We start from the raw sequence: 25206 nt of genomic DNA, 5'->3' as shown, positions 1-25206 counted from the left end.
GTGGGTGACCTCCAGCCCAAGCTGATCCCCATTCAGATGACAGTGATGGGCTGTCCTCTTTACTTCCAGATGATTGGTCCACAGCCAGACAGACAGAACCAGGGACCAATCATACGGTGAGCTGGATTCCTGGTACTGTAGCTGAGTGTAACTCTATCTTCTGATACGTTCTTTAACTTCCTCATAAATCTCCCAATGACCAATCTGCATCTTTACCTGCCTACCTGTCTCTTCTCAGGTTTGGTACTCACGTCTCTGGAGGAGACACCGTGTCCCGCTCTCTACGTCTGAACAACACAAGCCCCTACGGTAAGATCTCAGCTCCGGACACCTCAGACATCCTCTCGTCAGATGGACCTGTTTCCTTAAAGGGAAAGTGTTTCCTTAAAGGGAAAAACTTTAGTCAAGTGTGAACAGATTATTGCTGTGTGTTTTATGTCAGATATCCGTATGGACTGGGAGAGCTACAACGTGGACCAGGAGGACAGGAAGCTGCTGGATGTGGTGGTTGCCTACGGAGACGCCTTTCCCTGAAGGACGCAGACGGCAACGAGGTGGTTGGGGCGGGGCCATGTCTAATGATACTCCGCCCACTTGGGACCGGAGCCACACACCCAGCACTGAGGGAACAAGCTCCTCCCTCAAGAGCAAGTCTGTGAGTGGATGGAGATACCTGTCCTTCATAGACATGACAACTTATTTCTACCAAAACAAGTATGGGTTCAACATGATCACAACATGTACAATGTGCCACAAGTATGGGTTTAACATGATCACAACATGTACAATGTGCCACAAGTATGGGTTTAACATGATCACAACATGTACAATGTGCCACAAGTATGGGTTCAACATCATCACAACATGTACAATGTGCCACAAGTATGGGTTTAACATGATCACAACATGTACAATGTGCCACAAGTATGGGTTTAACATGATCACAACATGTACAATGTGCCACAAGTATGGGTTTAACATGATCACAACATGTACAATGTGCCACAAGTATGGGTTTAACATGATCACAACATGTACAATGTGCCACAAGTATGGGTTTAACATGATCACAACATGTACAATGTGCCACAAGTATGGGTTTAACATGATCACAACATGTACAATGTGCCACAAGTATGGGTTTAACATGATCACAACATGTACAATGTGCCACAAGTATGGGTTTAACATGATCACAACATGTACAATGTGCCACAAGTATGGGTTCAACATGATCACAATATGTACAATGTTGTTATTGTGATAAGCATTCTGTTGTGATGAAGTGGCTGCGGAAACCACCACTACATAAGCGTGTATCAATGGTTGTTCCTTCTCACCTGTAGGACCATGAGGAGGAGGAGAAGGAGGAGGAAGGAGTTGTCCACTCGGCGCCTCCTCAGAAGAGGCTCTTCTCTGTCTTCATCAGGCCGCATGAAGGCAACGCCTCCGACTACCCATACTGCATCACTCCACAGCAGATCGTACGTATAGCATACTACCCATACTGCATCACTCCACAGCAGATAGTACGTATAGCATACTACCCATACTGCATCACTCCACAGCAGATGGAGGGCTTGTTTGACATTGCAGCCAACAGTGCAGGCGATTGCCAACTAACTGATCTGTGTAAATAGTCCGGGTGGCCATTTAATAAATTGTTCAGCAGTCTTATGGCTTGGGGGTAGAAACTGTTAAGGAGCCTTTTGGACCCAGACTTGGCGCTCCGGTACCGCTTGCCGAGTGGTAGTAGAGAAAAAAGTCTATGACTTGGGTGACTGGATTCTTTGACTATTTTTTGTGCCTTCCTCTGACACTGCCTAATATAGAGGTCCTGGATGGCAGGAAGCTTGGCCCCAGTGATGTACTGGGCCGTACTCACTACCCGCCATAGCACCTTACGGTCAGATGCCGAGCAGTTGCCATACCAGGCGGTGATGCAACTGGTCAGGATGCTCTCGATGGTGCAGCTGGAGAACCTATTGAGGATCTGGGGACCCATGACACATATTTTCAGTCTCCTGAGGGGGAAAAAGTGTTGTTGTGCCCTCTTCACGACTGTCATGGTGTGTTTGGACCATGATAGTGTGTTGGTGATGTGGACACCAAGGAACTTGAAATTCTCGACCCGCTCCACTACAGCCCGTCAATGAGAATGGGGGCCTGTTCGGCCCGCCTTTTCCTGTAGTCCACAATCATCTCCTTTGTCTTGATCACATTGAGGGAGAGGTTGTTGTCCTGGCACCACACGGCCAGGTCTCTGACCTCCTCCCTATAGGCTGTCTCGTCGTTGTCGACTGTTGTGTCATCGGCAAACTTAATGATGGTGTTGGTGTCGTGCCTGGCTGTGCAGTCATGAGTGAGCCCCGTCGATGTGAAAATTATTATTATAATTTATTTCACCTTTATATAACCAGGTAGGCCAGTTGAGAACAAGTCCTTTATTTAACCAGATAGGCCAGTTGAGAACAAATTCTCATTTACAACTGCGACCTGGCCAAGATAAAGCAAAGCAGTGCGACACAAACAACACAGAGTTACACATGGAATAAACAAACATGCAGTCAATAATACAATAGAAAAGTCTATATACAGTGTGTGCAAATGTATAAGAGTAGGGTGGTAAGGCAATAAATAGGCCATAGAGGTGAAATAATTACAATTTACTATTAACATTGGAGTGATAGATGTGCAGATGATGATGTGCAAGTAGAGATACTGGGGTGCAAAAGAGCAAAAATATATAACAATATGGGGATGAGGTAGTTGGGTGGGCTATTTACAGATGGGCTATGTACAGGTGCAATGATCGGTAAGCTGCTCTTACAGCTGATGCTTAAAGTTAGTGAGTGAGATATAAGTCTCCAGCTTCAGTGATTTTTGCAATTCGTTCCAGTCATTGGCAGCAGAGAACTGGAAGGAAAGGCGGCCAAAGGAGGAGTTGGCTTTGGGGATGACCAGTGTGATATACCTGCTGGAGCACGTGCTACGGGTGGGTGCTGCTATGGTGACCAGTGAACTGAGATAAGGCGGGGCTTTACCTAGCAAAGACTTATAGATGACCTGGAGCCAGTGGGTTTGGCGACGAATATGAAGCGAGGGCCAGCCAACGAGAGTATACAGGTCGCAGTGCTTGTTAGTATATGGGGTTTTGGTGACAAAACGGATGGCACTGTGATAGACTGCATCCAATTTGCTGAGTAGAGTGTTGGAGGCTATTTTGTAAATGACATCACCGAAGTCAAGGATCGGTAGGATAGTCTGTTTTACGAGGTTATGTTTGGCAGCATGAGTGAAGGAGGCTTTGTTGCGAAATAGGAAGCCGATTCTAGATTACATTTTTAATTGGAGATGCTTAATGTGAGTCTGGAAGGAGAGTTTACAGTCTAACCAGACACCTAGGTATTTGTAGTTGTCCACATATTCTAAGTCAGAACCGTCCAGAGTAGTGATGCTGGGCGGGTGGGTGCGGGCAGCGATCGGTTGAAGAGCATGGATTTAGTATTACTAGCATTTAAGAGCAGTTGGAGGCCACGGAAGGAGTGTTGTATGGCATTGAAGCTCGTCTGGAGGTTTGTTAACACAGTGTCCAAAGAAGGGCCAGATGTATACAGAATGGTGTCGTCTGCGTAGAGGTGGATCAGAGAATCACCAGCAGCAGGAGCAACATCATTCATATATACAGAGAAAAGAGTCGGCCCGAGAATTGAAATAGAGACTGCCAAAGGTCCAAACAACAGGGCCTCCATTTTGACACACTGAACTCTATCTGAGAAGTCAAATCAAATGTTATTGGTCACATACACATGGTTAACAGATGTTAATGCGAGTGTAGCGAAATGCTTGTGCTTCTAGTTCCGACCGTGCAGTAATATCTTAACAAGTAATCTATCAATTTCACAACAACTACCTTATACACAAGTGTAAAGGAATGAATAAGAATTTGTACATATAAATATATGGATGAGCGATGGCCGTGCGGCATAGGCAAGATGCAGTAGATGGTATAGAGTACAGTATATACATATGAGATGAGTAATGTAGGGTATGTGAACATTATATAAAGTGGCATTGTTTAAAGTGACTAGTGATACATTTATTATGTCCAATTGTTTGTTATTAAAGTGGCTATAGTTTTGAGTCAGTATGTTGGCAGCAGCCTCTCCGGATAGCCTCAAACAACAACATTGATGTATACGCTGATTCGGTGAGCGAGTTGGTGAACCAGGCGAGGCAGTCATTATAGAAACTAAGGCTGTTAAGTCTGCAGATAAGAATGTGGTGATTGACAGAGTCGAAAGTCTTAGCCGGGTCGATGAATACAGCTGCACAGTACTGTCTTTTATCGATGGCGGTTATGATATCGTTTAGTACCTTGGGCGTGGCTGAGGTGCACCCATGACCAGCTCGGAAACCAGATTGCATAGTGGAGAAGGTACGGTGGGATTTTAAAGAGTCGGTGATCTGTTTGTTAACTTGGCTTTCGAAGATTTTAGAAAGGCAGGGCAGGATGGATATAGGTCTGTAACAGTTTGGGTCTAGAGTGTCTACCCCTTTGAAGAGGGGGATGACCGCGGCAGCTTTCAATCTTTGGGGATCTCAGACAATACGAAAGAGAGGTTGAACAGGCTAGTAATAGGGGTTGCAACAATTTCGGCAGATAATTTTAGAAAGAGAGGGTCCAGATTGTCTAGCCCCGCTGATTTGTAGGGGTCCAGATTTTGCAGCTCTTTCAGAACATCAGCTATCTGGATTTGGGTGAAGGAGAAGCGGGGGGGGGGGTTGTGCAAGTTGCTGGGGGTGCTGAGATGTTGGCCAGGGTAGGGGAAGCCAGGTGGAAAGCATGAAGAGAAAAATGCTTACTGAAATTCTCAATTATTGTAGATTTATCGGTGGTGACAGTGTTTCCTAGCCTCAGTGCAGTGCAGTGAATGGGGGCGTGTTTGGCCCTCTTTCCTATAGGCTGTCTCATCATTGTCGGTGATCAGGCCTACCACTGTTGTGTCGTCAGCAAGCTTAATGATGGTGTTGGAGTCATGCTTGGCCACGCAGTCGTGGGAAACAGGGTCAAGGGGACTAAGCACTCACCCCTGGGGGGTCCCGGTGTTGAGGATCATCGTGAAAGATGTGTTGTTGCCTACCCTTACCACCTGGGGGGCGGCCCGTCAGGGAGTCCAGGAAGTACAGGATCCAGTTTCAAAAGGAGGTGTTTAGTCCGAGGGTCCTTAGCTTAGTGATGAGCTTTGAGGGCACTATGGTGTTGAACGCTGAGCTGTAGTCAATGAACAGCATTCTCACATAGGTGTTCCTTTTGTCCAGGTGTGAAAGGGCAGTGTGGAGTGCGATTGAGATTGCGTCATCTGTGGATCTGTTGGGGCGGTATGCGACTTGGAGTGGGTCTAGGGTTTTCGGGATGATGATGTTGTGAGCCATAACCAACCTTTCAAAGCACTTCATGGCTACTGAGGTGAGTTTTTCGGGACGGTAGTCATTTAGGCAGGTTACCTTCACTTTCTTGGGCACAGGGATTATTTTGGTGGTCTGCTTATTTTGGTGGTCTTGCTCATTTTGGCAATGGATCGCACAGTCGAGCCTTTAGCGCGGTGCGGATGTTGCCTGTAATCCATGGCTTCTTGTTGGGATAATGTACGTACAGTCACTGTAGGGCCGATGTCATCGATGCAGTTATTGATGAAGCCGGTGACTGAGGTGGTGTACTCCTCAAAGCCATTGGATGAATCCCGGAACATAGTCCAGTCTGAGCTAGCAAAACAGTCCTGTAGCGTAGCATCCGCGTCATCTGACCATTTCCGTATTGAGCGAGTCATTGGTACTTCCTGCATTAGTTTTTGCTTGTAAGCAGGAATCAAGAGGATATAATTATGGTCAGATTTGCTTTTGTGTTGTGCCATATCTCCCTATGGGGGGGGGGGCACGGGGCCCCCTGTCCCCGGCATGACTGTCAACCAGGTTGGATTGTCCTCGACCACGTTGCGTTGCGAGGGTGGGGATCGGCTCACGTAAACAGGCGCCAGGGGTCAGCGGCAATGTCGGCAACCCACCCGACCCTTCTTGAAACATGGACCAAGGAGTCTAACGCACGCTCAAGTCAGAGGGTTTTCTCCGAACACATCCTGTGTCGCAATGAAAGTGAGGGCCGGCATGCGCCGGCTGAGGTGGGGCTTGCGCACCACCGGCCCGTCTCGCTCGCTCTGTCAGGGAGGTGGAGCGCGTGCGATAGGACCCGAAAGATGGTGAACTATGCCTGGGCAAGGCGAAGCAAGAGGAAACTCTGGTGGAGGTCCGTAGCGATCCTGACATGCAAATTGGTGGTCCGACCTGGGTATAGGGGCGAAAGACTAATCAAGCCATCTAATAGCTGGTTCCCTCCGAAGTTTCCCCCAGGTTAGCTGACGCTCGAAGTCTCACAGTTTTATCTGGTAAAGCGAATGATTAGAGGTCTTGGGGCCGAAATGATCTCAACCTATTCTCAAACTTTAAATGGGTAAGAAGCCTGGCTCGCTGGCTTGGAGCCGGGCGTGGTATGCGAGCTGCCTAGTGGGCCACTTTTGGGAAGCAGAACTGATGCTGTGGGATGAACCAAACGCCGGGTTAAGGCGCCCAATACCGACGCTCATCAGACCCCAGAAAAGGTGTTGGTCGATATAGACAGCAGGATGGTGGCCATGGAAGTCAGAATCCGCAAAGGAGTGTGTAGCAAATTCACCTGCCGAATCAACAAGCCCTGAAAATTGATGGCGCTGGAGCGTCGGGCCCATACCCGGCCGTCGCTGGCAACGGGAGCCTCAAGGGCTATGCCGCGACGAGTAGGAAGGCCGCCGCAGTGAGCACGGAAGCCTAGGGCGTGGGTCCGGGTGGAGCCGCCGTGGGGTCAGATCTTGGTGGTAGTAGCAAATATTCAAACGAGAACTTTGAATGGCGAAGTGGAGAAGGGTTCGATGTGAACAGCAGTTGAGCATGTGTCAGTCGGTCCTAAGAGATGGGTGAACGCCGTTCGGAAGGGAGTTGGTAGAAAGGGAGTCAGGAGTAGCAGAGACGGGCGCCGCGAGGAGAAGGAGAAGCTGGCAGGAGCCCCGGGAAGTGTTCTCTTTTCTTTGTGAATGGCAGGGCGCCCTGGAATGGGTTCACCCTGAGAGAGGGGCCCAAGCCCTGGAAAGCGCTGCGGTTCCGGAGGCGTCCGGTGAGCTCTCGCTGGCCCTTGAAAATCTAGGGGGGAGGGTGTAAATTTCACTCCGGGCTGTGCCCATATCCGCAGAGGTCTCCAAGTTGAACAGCCTCTGGCATGTTAGAACAATGTATGTAAGGGAAGTCGGCAAATTGCCAAGTCAGATACGCTCTAAGGGCAAGGGTCGGTCGGGCTTGGTTGCGAAGCGGGGCTTGAGCCTCGGCTGGGGGAGCAGTTGCTTCGTCGCCCTCCTCTCGCCACTGTTGGAAGTTCATTGTGCTGCCCATCTTGGGGTCTCTCGTGCGTGGTCTCGCAAGGGACTGCGTGCGGGGGTTCATCGAGGGGATGTTTGCCGGTGGGAGGAACCCACGGGTTCATCGAGGTGGTGTTTGCCGGTGGGCCGAAGGCGGATCGGTTGAGGGTTGGATCCGATGGTTGGCGGCGGCAACTCGACGCATCGGGCCCTTCTCGCGGATCTCCTCAGCTACGAAGGCCCCGTTCGCTGGCCCCGTTCGCGCCTAGTAGCTGACTTAGAACTGGTGCAGACCAGGGGAATCCGACTGTTTAATTAAATCAAAGCATCGCAAAGACCCGAGGTGGGTGTTGACGCGATGTGATTTCTGCCCAGTGCTCTTCAAGTAAAAGTGAAGAAATTCAATGAAGCCTCTCGTAAGGTAGCCAAGTGCCTTGTTATCTAATTAGTGACGCGCATGAATGGATGAACGAGATTCCCACTGTCCCGACCTACTATCTAGTGAAACCACAGCCAAGGGAACGGGCTTGGCGGAATCAGCGGGGAAAGAATGGCCAGTTTTTGGAATGCGTAAACAATTGTCTGATTGCGGGGATGCAGGGCTGTGTTCAAAACCACTACAAGTGTGCTTGATCTATTTCCTCATCGGCACAGCTTGGAGAGCTCTAAAAAGCACCTTCTAGTGCCTTCTTTGAGTCAGAAAATAGCATTGAAATGACTTAGGAACTGCACACTTTGGAGAGGTCAGGCCACCTGTCACTCTAACCCACAGTCTGGAGAGGTGAGGCCACTTGGAGATACCAGTTAGTCCTCTAACTCCAACCCACACTTTGGAGTGGTGTGGTCATTTTGAGATACCAATTAGTCCTCTCACTCTGCACCTACCCCACATCTTCCAGGAATATTCTTTCCATGTTACTGAATGTATCCAGAATATTTTCAAATGTTGTTATCAAAATGCACATAAAATCAACAGTGTAATGTTTGGTTTCAGTCTTGTGTCAGGTGAACTGTTGTGTCCTCACATTTGGTCTAATAATTTTCCCATAAACTCCAAACTGTTCCCTTTTAATTGCTACCATGCGTATGCATATGCATTTCATATTTCTTCTGAAACAAACATTTCAATGTTTCCCATTCCATAGTGTAAAGGGTTAAGGAGTGGCTCTCCCATAAGCACCAAACAGGTAGCAGCTGGGTCTGGTCTGCTTAGTTCATTGACTCTATATGTCTCTCTTCCTCTTCCATCTCTGGATAGTACATACAGCAGACTACCCATACTACCCATACTGCATCCCTCTACAACAGAATACCCATACTGCATCCCTCTACAACAGACTACCCATACTGCATCACTCTACAACAGATAGTACACACAGCAGACTACCCATACTGCATCACTCTACAACAGATAGTACACACAGCAGACTACCCATACTGCATCACCCCACAACAGATAGTATGTCCATCTTTAAGAGACCATCACGTTAACTGTGCTGTATACAGTAGAAGGGTAAGCAGATATGTTGACCAGTCTTTTAACCTTGTTGTTATTCCAGGATGTCCCAGCAGGGGGCAGCAGCACCATCCACGTCTCCTTCACTCCCCTGACCCTGTCAGAACTGACCTCTAACGCTGCCTGTGTATCCTTCGCTCTGGGCTTCATGAGCCTTGACTCCAAGGTATTATGGTTCCTTCCAAATTTGATGTGCCATGATTCTGTCACCATGTTATGTTTGTTACGTGTGTCTTTGCAGGTGTCCTCCTGTATCCCGGGTAAGGTTCACAGGGCTCAGGGTCAGGATCTGGAACCTCTCCGATTGGACCTCCAGGCCTCCGTCAGACCTGCCGTGTAAGAAACCACTATTGACCATTATGCTTAATTGGGTGGTTTCCAAGACTAAAACGTGCAGCGCCTTGCAAAAGTATTCATCCCCCGATGCGTTTTTCCTATTTTGTTGCATTACAACCTGTAATTTAAATGGATTTTGGGGGGATTTAATGTAATGGACATACACAAAAAAGTCAAAATTTAAAAAATAACCAGAAAATGTAAAATAAAATTAAAACAGAAAAGTGGTGCGTGTATATGTATTCACCCCCTTTGCTATGAAGCCCCTAAATAAGATCTGGTGCAACCAATTACCTTCAGAAGTCACATAATTAGTTAAATAAAGTCCACCTGTGTGCAATCTAAGTGTCACATGATCTCAGTATATATACACCTGTTCTGAAAGGTCCCAGAGTCTGCAACACCACTAAGCAAGGGGCACCACCAAGCAAGCAGCACCATGAAGACCAAAGAGCTCTCCAAACAGGTCAGGGACAAAGTTGTGGAGAAGTACAGATCAGGGTTGGGTCATAAAAAAATACCCAAAACTTTGAAAATCCCACGGAGCACCATTAAATCCATTATTACAAAATGGAAAGAATGTGGCACCACAACAAACCTGCCAAGAGAGGGCCGCCCACCAAAACTCATGGATCAGGCAAGGAGGCCATTAATCAGGGAGGCAACAAAGAGACCAAAGATAACCCTGAAGGAGCTGCAAAGTTCCAAGCCGGAGATTGGAGTATCTGTCCATAGGACCACTTTAAGCCGTACACTCTACAGAGCTGGGCTTTACGGAAGAGTGGCCAGAAAAAGCCATTGCTTCAAGAGAAAAATAAGCAAACATGTTTGGTGTTTGCCAAAAGGCATGTGGGAGACTCCCCAAACATATAGAAGAAGGTATTCTGGTCAGATGAGACAAAAATGTAGCTTTTTGGCCATCAAGGAAAACGCTATGTCTGGAGCAAACCCAACACCTCTCATCACCCCGTGAACACCATCCATGAAAAACATCCCCACAGCATGATACTGCCACCACCATGCTTCACTGTGGGGATGTTTTTCATCGGCAGGGACTGGGAAACTGGTTAGAGTTGAAGGAATGATGGATAGAGCTAAATACAGGGAAATTCTTGAGGGAAACCTGTTTCAGTCTTCCAGAGACTTGAGACTGGGATGGAGGTTCACCTTCCAGCAGGACAATGAACGTAAGCATACTGCTAAAGCAACACTCGAGTGGTTTAAGGGGACACATTTAAATGTCATGGAATGGCCTAGTCAAAGCCCAGACCTCAATCCAATTGAGAATCTGTGGTATGATTTAAATATTGCTGTACACCAGCAGAGCCCATCCAACCAAGGAGCTGGAGCAGTTTTGCCATGAAATGTGCCAAACTTATAGAGACATACCCCAAGAGACTTGCAGCTGTATTTGCTGCAAAAGGTGGCTCTACAATGTATTGACTTTGGGGGGGTGAATAGTTATGCACGCTCAAGTTTTCAATTTTTTGTCTTATTTCTTGTTTGTTTCACAATAAAAAGTATTTTGCATCTTCAAAGTGGTAAGCATGTTGTGTAAATCAAATGATACAAACCCCCCAAAAATCTATTTTAATTCCAGGGGGGTGAATATTGTCGCAAGCCACTGTACAGTCGTGGCCAAAATGTTTGAGAATGACACAAATATTAATTTTCACAAAGTCTGCTGCCTCAGTTTGTATGATGGCAATTTGCATATACTCCAGAATGTTATGAAGAGTGATCAGATGAATTGCAATTAATTGCAAAGTCCCTCTTTGCCATGCAAATGAACTGAATTCCCCCCAAAAACATTTCAACTGCATTTCAGCCCTGCCACAAAAGGACCAGCTGACATCATGTCAGTGATTCTCTCGTTAACACATGTGAGTGTTGATGAGGACAAGGCTGGAGATCACTCTGTCATGCTGATTGAGTTCGAATAACAGACTGGAAGCTTCAAAAGGAGGGTGGTACTTGGAATCATTGTTCTTCCTCTGTCAACCATGGTTACCTGCAAGGAAACACGTGCCGTCATCATTGCTTTGCACAAAAAGGGCTTCACAGGCAAGGCTGTACTGCCAGTAAGATTGCACCTAAATCAACCATTTATTGGATCATCAAGAACTTCAAGGAGAGCGGTTCAATTGTTGTGAAGAAGGCTTCAGGGCGCCCAAGAAAGTCCAGCAAGCGCCAGGACCGTCTCCTAAAGTTGATTCAGCTGCGGGATCGGGGCACCACCAGTACAGAGCTTGCTCAGGAATGGCAGCAGGCAGGTGTGAGTGCATCTGCACGCACAGTGAGGCAAAGACTTTTGGAAGATGGCCTGGTGTCAAGAAGGGCAGCAAAGAAGCCACTTCTCTCCAGGAAAAACATCAGGGACAGACTGATATTCTGTAAAAGGTACAGGGATTGGCCTGCTGAGGACTGGGGTAAAGGCATTTTCTCTGAATCCCCTTTCCGATTGTTTGGGGCATCCGGAAAAAAGCTTGTCCGGAGAAGACAAGGTGAGCACTACCATCAGTCCTGTGTCATGCCAACAGTAAAGCATCCTGAGACCATTCATGTGTGGGGTTGCATCTCAGCCAAGGGAGTGGGCTCACTCACAATTTTGCCTAAGAACACAGCCATGAATAAAGAATGGTACCAACACATCCTCCGAGAGCAACTTCTCCCAACCATCCAGGAACAGTTTGGTGACGAATAATGCCTTTTCCAGCATGATGGAGCATCTTGGCATAAGGCAAAAGTGATAACTAAGTGGCTCGGGGAACAAAACATCGATATTTTGGGTCCATGGCCAGGAAACTCCACAGACCTTAATCCTATTGAGAACTTGTGGTCAATCCTCAAGAGGCGGGTGGACAAACAAAACCCCACAAATTCTGACAAACTCCAAGTATTGATTATGCAAGAATGGGCTGCCATCAGTCAGGATGTGGCCCAGAAGTTAATTGACAGCATGCCAAGGCGGATTGCAGAGGTCTTGAAAAAGAAGGGTCAACACTGCAAATATTGACTCTTTGCATCAACTTCATGTAATTGTCAATAAAAGCCTTTGACACTTGATGAAATGCTTGTAATTATACTTCAGTATTCCATAGTAACATCTGACAAAAATATCTAAAGACACTGAAGTAGCAAACTTTGTGAAAATTAATATTTGTGTCATTCTCAAAACTTTTGGCCACGACTGTTCTTTCCATGGAGATTCTCCATTGAGCTTGGTTTTTATTCCAGGACTTGGCTTAACTTCTATGGGCTAGGTGGGACGCCCCCTAGCCCCAACCGCTTAATCGGCGTCCGGGAAAACTTCCCCAATGTTTAGCAGAACAGCTAGGTTCCGCTTGGTAGCAGTTAGAACAGCTAGGTTCCGCTTGGTAGCAGATAGAACAGCTAGGTTCCGCTTGGTAGCAGATAGAACAGCTAGGTTCCGCTTGCCATGTGGTAGCAGATAGAACAGTCTATGACTAGGGTGGTTGGAGTCTTTGACAATTTTTAGGGCCTTCCTCTGACACTGCCTGGAATAGAGGTCCTGGATGGCAGGAAGCTTGGCCCCAGTGATGTACTGGGCCGTACGCACTACCCTCTGTAGTGCCTTGTGGTCCGAGGCCGAGCAGTTGCCATACCAGGCAGTGATACAACCAGTCAGGATGCTCTCGATGGTACAGCTGTAGAAACTTTTGAGGATCTGAGGACCCATGCCAAATCTTTTCAGTCTCCTGAGGGAGAATAGGTTTTGTCGTGCCCTCTTCACGACTGTCTTGGTGTGCTTGGACCATGTTAGTTTGTTAGTGATGTGGACACTAAGGAACTTGAAGCTCTCAACCTGCTCCACTGCAGCCCCGTCGATGAGAATGGGGGCGTGCTCGATCCTTCTTTTCCTGTAGTCCACAATTATCTCCTTTGTCTTGATCGCGTTGAGGGAGAGGTTGATGTCCTGGCACCACACGGCCAGGTTTCTGACCTCCTCCCTATAGGCTGTCTCGTTGTTGTCGGTGATCAGGCCTACCACTTTTGTGTCATCTGCAAACTTAATGATGGTGTTGGAGTCGTGCCTGGCCGTGCAGTCATGAGTGAACAGGGAGTACAGGAGGGGGCTGAGCACGCACCCCTGAGGAGCTCCTGTGTTGAGGAGCAGCGTGGCAGATGTGTTGTTGCCTACCCTTACCACCTGGGGGCGGACCGTCAGGAAGTACAGGATCCAGTAGCAGAGGGAGGTGTTTAGTCCCAGGGTCCTTAGCTTATTGATGAGCTTTGAGGGCAGTATGGTGTTGAACGCTGAGCTGTAGTCAATGAATAGCATTCTCACATAGGTGTTCCATTTGTCCAGGTGGGAAAGGGCAGTGTGGAGTGCAATAGAGATTTGGATCATCTGTGGATCCGTTGTTGCAGTATGCAAATTGGAGTGGGTCTAGGGTTTCTGGGATAATGGTGTTGATGTGAGCCATTACCAACCCTTCAAAGCACTTCATGGCTACAGACGTGAGTGCTACGGGTCTGTATTACAGACTCGGACAGGGAGAGGTTGAAAATGTAGGTGAAGACACTGTCAGAGACTTACTGTCTGTGTTCATGTCTTTAGCCTGTCAGTGACTTACTGTCTGTGTTCATTTATTCAGCCTGTCAGCAACTTGCTGTGTGTTCCTCTGACTCCCTCATAGCCTGTCAGTGACTTGCTGTGTTGTTCTCTTTAGGCTGTCAGTGACTTGCTGTGTTGTTCTCTTTAGCCTGTCAGTGCAGATGGAGGAGGAAGAGGAGTGTCTGGAGTTCTGTGCTGTGGCCAGTGATTTAATACAGGGCGAGCCACACAATGAGGTGGGTCTGAGACACCTGCCAAACCACCTACATATTTAAATATGTCCTCCAGGGGGTTTTGAACTTTTACTGTTGGAAAGTGATATCCCAAGTATAAATCCAGTAAAGGACACACACTAAAGGGTAAAAAATAAATAAATTGGGGTGTAAAATAGTTTTTTTTTTTGTACTTTACTGTGTTTGTACTTGATGTTGCTTTTCAACAGTAAAATATTTTTTTAAATCACTGGACATTTTTCTGTCTGCAATGCTGTATTTCTTCCATTTATCGGCACATATTTTGTCATTGGGTAACTTCTCTACCGTGTTGTGTTTTCTCAGATGGTACAGAGGAAGTGTTCCATCACACGAACGTTCCAGTTGAAGAACAGAACAGAGATGCCTCTGAGTTTCAGGCTGAGCACCCAGCCTCCCTTTTCTGTGCTGCAGCCACAGCCTGGAGGTGGTGCCGGGACAGCCGGCTGCTCTTCCCACAGCCTCCCACCTGGGGAGAACCAGCTACTGCTGCTGCAGCCACGACACAACAAGCAGGTAGGTTAGTACATAGGAACCTAACAATACACCAGAACACATCAGTAGATACCTAACAATACACCAGAACACATCAGTAGATACCTAACAATACACCAGAACACATCAGTAGATAGATACCTAACAATACACCAGAACACATCAGTAGATAGATACCTAACAATACACCAGAACACATCAGCAGATAGATACCTAACAATACACCAGAACACATCAGTAGATAGATACCTAACAATACACCAGAACACATCAGTAGATACCTAACAATACACCAGAACACATCAGTAGATAGATACCTAACAATACACCAGAACACATCAGTAGATACTTAACAATACACCAGAACACATCAGTAGATACCTAACAATACACCAGAACACATCAGTAGATAGATACCTAACAATACACCAGAACACATCAGTAGATAGATACTTAACAATACACCAGAACACATCAGTAGATACCTAACAATACACCAGAACACATCAGTAGATAGATACCTAACAATACACCAGAACACATCAGTAGATAGATACCTAACAATACACCAGAACACATCAGTAGATAGATACCTAACAATACACCAGAACACATCAGTAGATACCTAACAATACACCAGAACACATCAGTAGATACCTAACAATACACCAGAACACATCAGTAGATAGATACCTAACAATACACCAGAACACATCAGTAGATACCTAACAATACACCAGAACACATCAGTAGATAGATACCTAACAATACACCAGAACACATCAGTAGATACCTAACAATGCACCAGAACACATCAGTAGATACCTAACAATACACCAGAACACATCAGTAGATACCTAACAATACACCAGAACACATCAGTAGATAGATACCTAACAATACACCAGAACACATCAGTAGATAGATACCTAACAATACACCAGAACACATCAGTAGATAGATACCTAACAATACACCAGAACACATCAGTAGATACCTAACAATACACCAGAACACATCAGTAGATAGATACCTAACAATACACCAGAACACATCAGTAGATAGATACCTAACAATACATTAGAACACATCAGTAGATAGATACCTAACAATACACCAGAACACATCAGTAGATAGATACCTAACAATACACCAGAACACATCAGTAGATAGATACCTAACAATACACCAGAACACATCAGTAGATACCTAACAATGCACCAGAACACATCAGTAGATAGATACCTAACAATACACCAGAACACATCAGTAGATACCTAACAATACACCAGAACACATCAGTAGATAGATACCTAACAATACACCAGAACACAGTAGATAGATACCTAACAATACACCAGAACACATCAGTAGATACCTAACAATACACCAGAACACATCAGTAGATACCTAACAATACACCAGAACACATCAGTAGATACCTAACAATACACCAGAACACATCAGTAGATACCTAACAATACAACAGAACACATCAGCAGATACCTAACAATACAACAGAACACATCAGTAGATAGATACCTAACAATACAACAGAACACATCAGTAGATAGATACCTAACAATACAACAGAACACATCAGTAGATACCTAACAATACACCAGAACACATCAGTAGATACCTAACAATACACCAGAACACATCAGTAGATACCTAACAATACACCAGAACACATCAGCAGATACCTAACAATACAACAGAACACATCAGTAGATAGATACCTAACAATACAACAGAACACATCAGTAGATAGATACCTAACAATACAACAGAACACATCAGTAGATACCTAACAATACACCAGAACACATCAGTAGATAGATACCTAACAATACACCAGAACACATCAGTAGATAGATACCTAACAATACACCAGAACACATCAGTAGATACCTAACGATACACCAGAACACATCAGTAGATAGATACCTAACAATACACCAGAACACATCAGTAGATACCTAACAATACACCAGAACACATCAGTAGATAGATACCTAACAATACACCAGAACACATCAGTAGATAGATACCTAACAATACACCAGAACACATCAGTAGATAGATACCTAACAATACACCAGAACACATCAGTAGATAGATACCTAACAATACACCAGAACACATCAGTAGATAGATACCTAACAATACACCAGAACACATCAGTAGATAGATACCTAACAATACACCAGAACACATCAGTAGATACCTAACAATACACCATAACACATCAGTAGATAGATACCTAACAATACACCAGAACACATCAGTAGATAGATACCTAACAATACACCAGAACACATCAGTAGATAGATACCTAACAATACACCAGAACACATCAGTAGATAGATACCTAACAATACACCAGAACACATCAGTAGATAGATACCTAACAATACACCAGAACACATCAGTAGATAGATACCTAACAATACACCAGAACACATCAGTAGATAGATACCTAACAATACACCAGAACACATCAGTAGATAGATACCTAACAATACACCAGAACACATCAGTAGATAGATACCTAACAATACACCAGAACACATCAGTAGATACCTAACAATACACCAGAACACATCAGTAGATACCTAACAATACACCAGAACACATCAGTAGATACCTAACAATACACCAGAACACATCAGTAGATACCTAACAATACACCAGAACACATCAGTAGATAGATACCTAACAATACACCAGAACACATCAGTAGATACCTAACAATACACCAGAACACAGTAGATAGATACCTAACAATACACCAGAACACATCAGTAGATAGATACCTAACAATACACCAGAACACATCAGTAGATAGATACCTAACAATACACCAGAACACATCAGTAGATACCTAACAATACACCAGAACACATCAGTAGATAGATACCTAACAATACACCAGAACACATCAGCAGATACCTAACAATACACCAGAACACATCAGTAGATAGATACCTAACAATAGGTGCTGTGCAGAATAACAGTTCCATTTTTGACTTAATCAAGGTGCTGTGCAGTATAAACTGTATCAGTGTGAACTGTATCAATGTAAACTGTATCAGTGTAAACTATATCAGTGTATACTATATCAGTATAAACTGTATCAGTATAAACTGTATCAGTGTAAACTATATCAGTATAAACTGTATCAGTGTAAACTATATCAGTGTAAACTGTATCAGTGTAAACTGTATCAGTGTAAACTATATCATTGTAAACTATATCAGAGTAAACTATATCAGAGTAAACTATATCAGTGTAAACTATATCAGCGTAAACTATATCATTGTAAACTATATCATTGTAAACTATATCATTGTAAACTATATCATTGTAAACTATACCAGCGTAAACTATATCAGTATAAACTATATCAGTATAAACTATATCAGTGTAAACTATATCAGTGTAAACTATATCAGTATAAACTGTATCAGTATAAACTATATCATTGTAAACTATATCAGTATAAACTATATCAGTGTAAACTATATCAGTGTAAACTATATCAGTATAAACTGTATCAGTGTAAACTATATCAGCATAAACTCTGTGGACATATTGCATGTACATATAGAGATTCTACATTGGGACTTCCAATATCCGTTCCTCCTGGGGTTGGCAGGTGAAGGTGGCGTTCCACAGCTCTCTATCCATGCTGGCCTATCTGAGGCAGTCTGCAGAGGAAGTCCCGCCCAGCGTGTCTCTGGTTACCAATGAGAGTGGAGAGAGGAAGCTGAGGTTCCGGCAGACCCTGTCAGTGCATTACAACAACAACAGTCTGCAGGTAACAGATCCTTCATAGTGATAGTAAGAGATATTTACAGTCGTTCTGATTTAACAGTAGTCATCCATACATGTTTTGGTTCAGAGTACATGGTGTGCTAACTGTCTGTACTCCTGCCCTGTTCTGTCCTTAAACGTCTCCTGTCCGCAGACCGTGCCACTCTGTGCCCACCTGTCCCTGCCCACTATAAGTCTGTCCTGTGACAGTCTGGACTTCGGTACCTGCTACGTGGGTCAGACCCTGGTCAAGGAGGTCCATCTTTCCAACCGAGGAGGCTCCTCTAGCTACTGGAGAGCTCTCATAGGTAACCATAGTTCTGTAGGTACTAGAGCTCTCATAGGTAACCATGGTTCTGTAGTTACTAGAGCTCTCATAGGTAACCATGGTTCTGTAGTTACTAGAGCACTCATAGGTAACCATGGTTCTGTAGTTACTAGAGCTCTCATAGGTAACCATGGTTCTGTAGCTACTGGAGAGCTCTCATAGGTAACCATGGTTCTGTAGGTACTAGAACTCTCATAGGTAACCATGGTTCTGTAGGTACTAGAGCTCTCATAGGTAACCATGGTTCTGTAGTTACTAGAGCACTCATAGGTAACCATGGTTCTGTAGGTACTAGAGCTCTCATAGGTAACCATGGTTCTGTAGGTACTAGAGCTCTCATAGGTAACCATGGTTCTGTAGGTACTAGAGCTCTCATAGGTAACCATGGTTCTGTAGTTACTAGAGCACTCATAGGTAACCATGGTTCTGTAGGTACTAGAGCTCTCATAGGTAACCATGGTTCTGTAGGTACTAGAGCTCTCATAGGTAACCATGGTTCTGTAGTTACTAGAGCTCTCATAGGTAACCATGGTTCTGTAGGTACTAGAGCTCTCATAGGTAACCATGGTTCTGTAGGTACTAGAGCTCTCATAGGTAACCATGGTTCTGTAGTTACTAGAGCTCTCATAGGTAACCATGGTTCTGTAGGTACTAGAGCACTCATAGGTAACCATGGTTCTGTAGTTACTAGAGCTCTCATAGGTAACCATGGTTCTGTAGTTACTGGAGAGCACTCATAGGTAACCATGGCTCTGTAGTTACTAGAGCTCTCATAGGTAACCATGGTTCTGTAGGTACTAGAGCTCTCATAGGTAACCATGGTTCTGTAGCTACTGGAGAGCTCTCATAGGTAACCATGGTTCTGTAGCTACTGGAGAGCTCTCATAGGTAACCATGGTTCTGTAGCTACTGGAGAGCTCTCATAGGTAACCATGGTTCTGTAGGTACTAGAGCTCTCATAGGTAACCATGGTTCTGTAGTTACTAGAGCTCTCATAGGTAACCATGGTTCTGTAGTTACTAGAGCTCTCATAGGTAACCATGGTTCTGTAGGTACTAGAGCTCTCATAGGTAACCATGGTTCTGTAGGTACTAGAGCTCTCATAGGTAACCATGGTTCTGTAGTTACTAGAGCTCTCATAGGTAACCATGGTTCTGTAGTTACTAGAGCTCTCATAGGTAACCATGGTTCTGTAGTTACTAGAGCTCTCATAGGTAACCATGGTTCTGTAGTTACTAGAGCTCTCATAGGTAACCATGGTTCTGTAGTTACTAGAGCTCTCATAGGTAACCATGGTTCTGTAGTTACTAGAGCTTTCATAGGTAAACATGGTTCTGTAGTTACTAGAGCTCTCATAGGTAACCATGATTCTGTAGGTACTAGAGCTCTCATAGGTAACCATGGTTCTGTTGGTACTAGAGCTCTCATAGGTAACCATGGTTCTGTAGGTACTAGAGCTCTCATAGGTAACCATGGTTCTGTAGTTACTAGAGCACTCATAGGTAACCATGGTTCTGTAGTTACTAGAGCTCTCATAGGTAACCATGGTTCTGTAGTTACTAGAGCACTCATAGGTAACCATGGTTCTGTAGTTACTAGAGCACTCATAGGTAACCATGGTTCTGTTGGTACTAGAGCTCTCATAGGTAACCATGGTTCTGTAGTTACTAGAGCTCTCATAGGTAACCATGGTTCTGTTGGTACTAGAGCTCTCATAGGTAACCATAGTTCTGTAGGTACTAGAGCTCTCATAGGTAACCATAGTTCTGTAGGTACTAGAGTTCTGCTAGTTAACCAGGGATGATGTATCTGGACTGGTAACAAGCGTTCCATATGCAACCAGGTCTTTTATTTTGGGGGCGTTAACTATTTGGTTATTACTTGGTTCAGTCATGTTACCTCATCGCCTAGCTACAGTGCCTTTAGAAAGCTTTCACAAACCTTGAATTGTTTCACATTTTGCTGTGTAACAGCCTGAATTTAAAATGTATTCAATTGAGATTTTGCGTCACTTATCTACACGCTATACCCCATAATATCAAAGAGGAATTGTGTTTGTAGAATGTTTTTGAAATTAATATAAAATTAAAAGTTGAAATGTCTTGGTAAGTTATGACAAACCTAAATAAGTTCAGGAGTAAAAATGTGCTTAACAAAACGTATAATAAGTTGCATGGACTCATTCCGTGATCAATAATAGTGGTTTTTAATAACTACACTCTCTGTACCCCACACACAATTAAAGTATATTCAGGAAGTATTCAGACCCCTTCACTTTTTCCACATTTTGTTACGTTACAGCCTAATTCTAAAATGGATTAAATACTTTTTTACCCCATAATGACAATGCAAAAACAGGTTTAAGATATTTTTGCACATTTATTAAAAACAACAACAGAAATACCTTATTTACATAAGTATTCATTTTGCTATGAGACTCGGAATTGAGCTCAGGTGCATCCTGTTTCCATTGATCATCCTTGAGATGTTTCTACAACTTGATTGGAGTACACTTGTGGTAAATTCAATTGATTGGACATGATTTGGAAAGGCACACACCTGTCTATATAAGGTCCCACAGTTGACAGAGCAAAAACCAAGCCATGAGGTCAAAGGAATTGTCCGTAGAGCTCAGAGACAGGATTGTGTCGAGGCACAGATCTGGTAGTGCAGCATGGTAGTGCAGAGAGAGGATGGTAGTGCAGCATGGTAGTGCAGAGGGAGGACGGTAGTGCAGCATGGTAGTGCAGAGGGAGGATGGTAGTGCAGAGGGAGGATGGTAGTGCATAGGGAGGATGTTAGTGCAGAGGAAGGATGGTAGTGCAGCATGGTAGTGCAGAGGGAGGATGGTAGTGCAGCATGGTAGTGCAGAGGGAGGATGGTAGTGCAGAGGAAGGATGGTAGTGCAGCATGGTAGTGCAGAGGGAGGATGGTAGTGCAGAAGGAGGATGGTAGTGCAGCATGGTAGTGCAGAGGGAGGATGGTAGTGCAAAGGGAGGATGGTAGTGCAGCATGGTAGTGCAGAGGGAGGATGCTAGTGCAGCATGGTAGTGCAGAGGGAGGATGGTAGTGCAGCATGGTAGTGCAGTTGGAGGATGGTAGGGCAGCATGGTAGTGCAGAGGGAGGATGGTAGTGCAGAGGGATGATGGTAGTGCAGAGGGAGGATGGTAGTGCAGCATGGTAGTGCGGAGGGAGGATGGTAGTGCAGAGGGAGGATGGTAGTGCAGAATGGTAGTGCAGAGGGATGATGGTAGTGCAGAGGGAGGATGGTAGTGCAGAATGGTAGTGCAGAGGGAGGATGGTAGTGCAGAGGGAGGATGGTAGTGCAGAGGGAGGATGGTAGTGCAGAGGGAGGATGGTAGTGCAGAGGGAGGATGGTAGTGCAGAGGGAGGATGGTAGTGCAGAGGGAGGATGGCAGTGCAGAGGGAGGATGGTAGTGCAGCGGAGGCGAGTTACAGGTGGATTGGGTATTCCGCAAGGTCTTTGGGAAGAAAGGTTTACATTTTGTGCTCTTAAACGTCCAAAGCCTACTACCGAAGATCGATGAGATACACCTGTTGGTTCAAATCAGAGGTGTCTTATGAATTACTGTGACATGGTTGGATTCATCTGTGTGGGTCTCAGATATGGAGATAGGTAATTACTCTGTTCTCAGGAAGGATCGGAATCGGAAGCGTGGGGGGGTATGTGCCTTTGTAAGATCGAATATTGCTTATAACATCAGATAGGATTTAAGCAATGATCTGGCGATTGTTTGGCTGGATATCTGCCTTCCTAAAACCAAGCCGATTTTGTTGGGGGTGTGTTACAGGCCACCCAATCAGAATGCATTCTATGAAGGTCTTGAAATTGTGTTGTCAAACTGTAATGATTCCCTGTTGAAGGAAATCATTTTGTTAGTGGATTTCAATACTGATGTCTGCAGAAAGGACAGGCCAACCCACAATGCATTTATGCATTTCTGTAGATCACTTTCTCTGACCCAAATGATAAAAGATCCCACCAGGGTATGTGAAACATTGCAAAGTTCGATTGACCTAATACTGGTGTCTGATAAATCCCAAATATCGCAGAGTGGAGTAATAGTCTATGGAATCAGTGATCATTTTATTACATTTAGCATAAGGAGGGTTTTAAAAAATATATGTAAGTTTCACAAAACTGTTAAGAGTCAGAGGACTCAAAAAATACTGTGGTGAAATGTTTAGGGAGCAAGTAGGTAAAATTGAAAGTGCCTGGGAAGCGTTTAAATGTAGATTCCTTGATGTGGTGAATTTTTACATTTAAGTCATTTAGTAGACGCTCTTATCCAGAGCGACTTACAAATTGGTGCATTCACCTTATGATATCCAGTGGAACAACCACTTTACAATAGTGCATCTAAATCTTTTAGGGGGGGGATTAGAAGGATTACTTTATCCTATCCTAGGTATTCCTTAAAGAGGTGGGGTTTCAGGTGTCTCCGGAAGGTGGTGATTGACTCCGCTGTCCTGGCGTCGTGAGGGAGCTTGTTCCACCATAGGGGTGCCAGAGCAGCGAACAGTTTTGACTGGGCTGAGCGGGAACTGTGCTTCCTCAGAGGTAGGGGGGCCAGCAGGCCAGCGGTGGATGAGCGCAGTGCCCTCGTTTGGGTGTAGGGACTGATCAGAGCCTGAAGGTACGGAGGTGCCGTTCCTCTCACGGCTCCGTAGGCAAGCACCATGGTCTTGTAGCGGATGCGAGCTTCAACCTGAAGCCAGTGGAGAGAGCGGAGGAGTGGGGTGACGTGAGAGAACTTGGGAAGGTTGAAAACCAGACGGGCTGCGGCGTTCTGGATGAGTTGTAGGGGTTTAATGGCACAGGCAGGGAGCCCAGCCAACAGCGAGTTGCAGTAATCCAGACGGGAGATGACAAGTGCCTGGATTAGGACCTGCGCCGCTTCCTGTGTGAGGCAGGGTTGTACTCTGCGAATGTTGTAGAGCATGAACCTACAGGATCGGGTCACCGCCTTGATGTTAGTGGAGAACGACAGGGTGTTGTCCAGGGTCATGCCAAGGTTCTTAGCACTCTGGGCGGAGGACACAATGGAGTTGTCAACCGTGATGGCGAGATCATGGAACGGGCAGTCCTTCCCCGGGAGGAAAAGCAGCTCCGTCTTGCCGAGGTTCAGCTTGAGGTGGTGATCCGTCATCCACACTGATATGTCTGCCAGACATGCAGAGATGCGATTCGCCACCTGGTTATCAGAAGGGGGAAAGGAGAAGATTAATTGTGTGTCGTCTGCATAGCAATGATAGGAGAGACCATGTGAGGATATGACAGAGCCAAGTGACTTGGTGTATAGCGAGAATAGGAGAGGGCCTAGAACAGAGCCCTGGGGGACACCAGTGGTGAGAGCACGTGGTGCGGAGACAGATTCTCGCCACGCCACCTGGTAGGAGCGACCTGTCAGGTAGGACGCAATCCAAGCGTGGGCCGCGCCGGAGATGCCCAACTCGGAGAGGGTGGAGAGGAGGATCTGGTGGTTCACAGTATCAAAGGCAGCAGATAGGTCTAGAAGGATGAGAGCAGAGGAGAGAGAGTTAGCTTTAGCAGTGCGGAGAGCCTCCGTGACACAGAGAAGAGCAGTCTTAGTTGAGTGACCAGTCTTGAAACCTGACTGATTTGGATCAAGAAGGACATTCTGAGAGAGATAGCAGGAGAGCTGGCCAAGGACGGCATGCTCAAGAGTTTTGGAGAGAAAAGAAAGAAGGGATACTGGTCTGTAGTTGTTGACTTCGGAGGGATCGAGTGTAGGTTTTTTCAGAAGGGGTGCAACTCTCGCTCTCTTGAAGATGGAAGGGACGTAGCCAGCGGTCAAGGATGAGTTGATGAGCGAGGTGAGGTAAGGGAGAAGGTCTCCGGAAATGGTCTGGAGAAGAGAGGAGGGGATAGGGTCAAGCGGGCAGGTTGTTGGGCGGCCGGCCGTCACAAGACGCGAGATTTCATCTGGAGAGAGAGGGGAGAAAGAGGTCAAAGCACAGGGTAGGGCAGTGTGAGCAGGACCAGCGGTGTCGTTTGACTTGACAAACGAGGATCGGATGTCGTCGACCTTCTTTTCAAAATGGTTGACGAAGTCATCCGCAGAGAGGGAGGAGGGGGGGAGGAGGATTCAGGAGGGAGGAGAAGGTGGCAAAGAGCTTCCTAGGGTTAGAGGCAGATGCTTGGAATTTAGAGTGGTAGAAAGTGGCTTTAGCAGCAGAAACAGAAGAGGAAAATGTAGAGAGGAGGGAGTGAAAGGATGCCAGGTCCGAAGGGAGGCTAGTTTTCCTCCATTTCTGCTTGGCTGCCCGGAGCCCTGTTCTGTGAGCTCTCAATGAGTCGTCGAGCCACGGAGCAGGAGGGGAGGACCGAGCCGGCCTGGAGGATAGGGGACATAGAGAGTCAAAGGATGCAGAAAGGGAGGAGAGGAGGGTTGAG

The 25206-nt window shown here is 45.7% G+C and overlaps 1 protein-coding gene across 1 annotated transcript in view; it reads left to right on the top strand.

Annotated features, from left to right (window-relative positions):
• dlec1 (DLEC1 cilia and flagella associated protein) overlaps positions 1-25206 on the top strand; it is a 118260-nt gene that overhangs the window by 76253 nt on the left and 16801 nt on the right. Inside the window, 12 exon segments of the mRNA XM_045702866.1 lie at positions 1-116; positions 239-309; positions 443-529; positions 532-560; positions 563-655; positions 1347-1484; positions 9002-9124; positions 9200-9294; positions 14022-14109; positions 14431-14640; positions 18281-18442; positions 18593-18746. Of these exon segments, the coding sequence (XP_045558822.1) occupies positions 1-116; positions 239-309; positions 443-529; positions 532-560; positions 563-655; positions 1347-1484; positions 9002-9124; positions 9200-9294; positions 14022-14109; positions 14431-14640; positions 18281-18442; positions 18593-18746 (1366 nt within the window).

Source organism: Salmo salar, chromosome ssa19 (genome assembly GCF_905237065.1).
Source record: "Salmo salar chromosome ssa19, Ssal_v3.1, whole genome shotgun sequence".
Classification (NCBI taxonomy): Eukaryota; Metazoa; Chordata; class Actinopteri; order Salmoniformes; family Salmonidae; genus Salmo; species Salmo salar.
The sequence above is the reverse complement of the archived record's forward strand: the minus strand, read 5'-3'. Positions and strand labels throughout refer to the sequence as shown.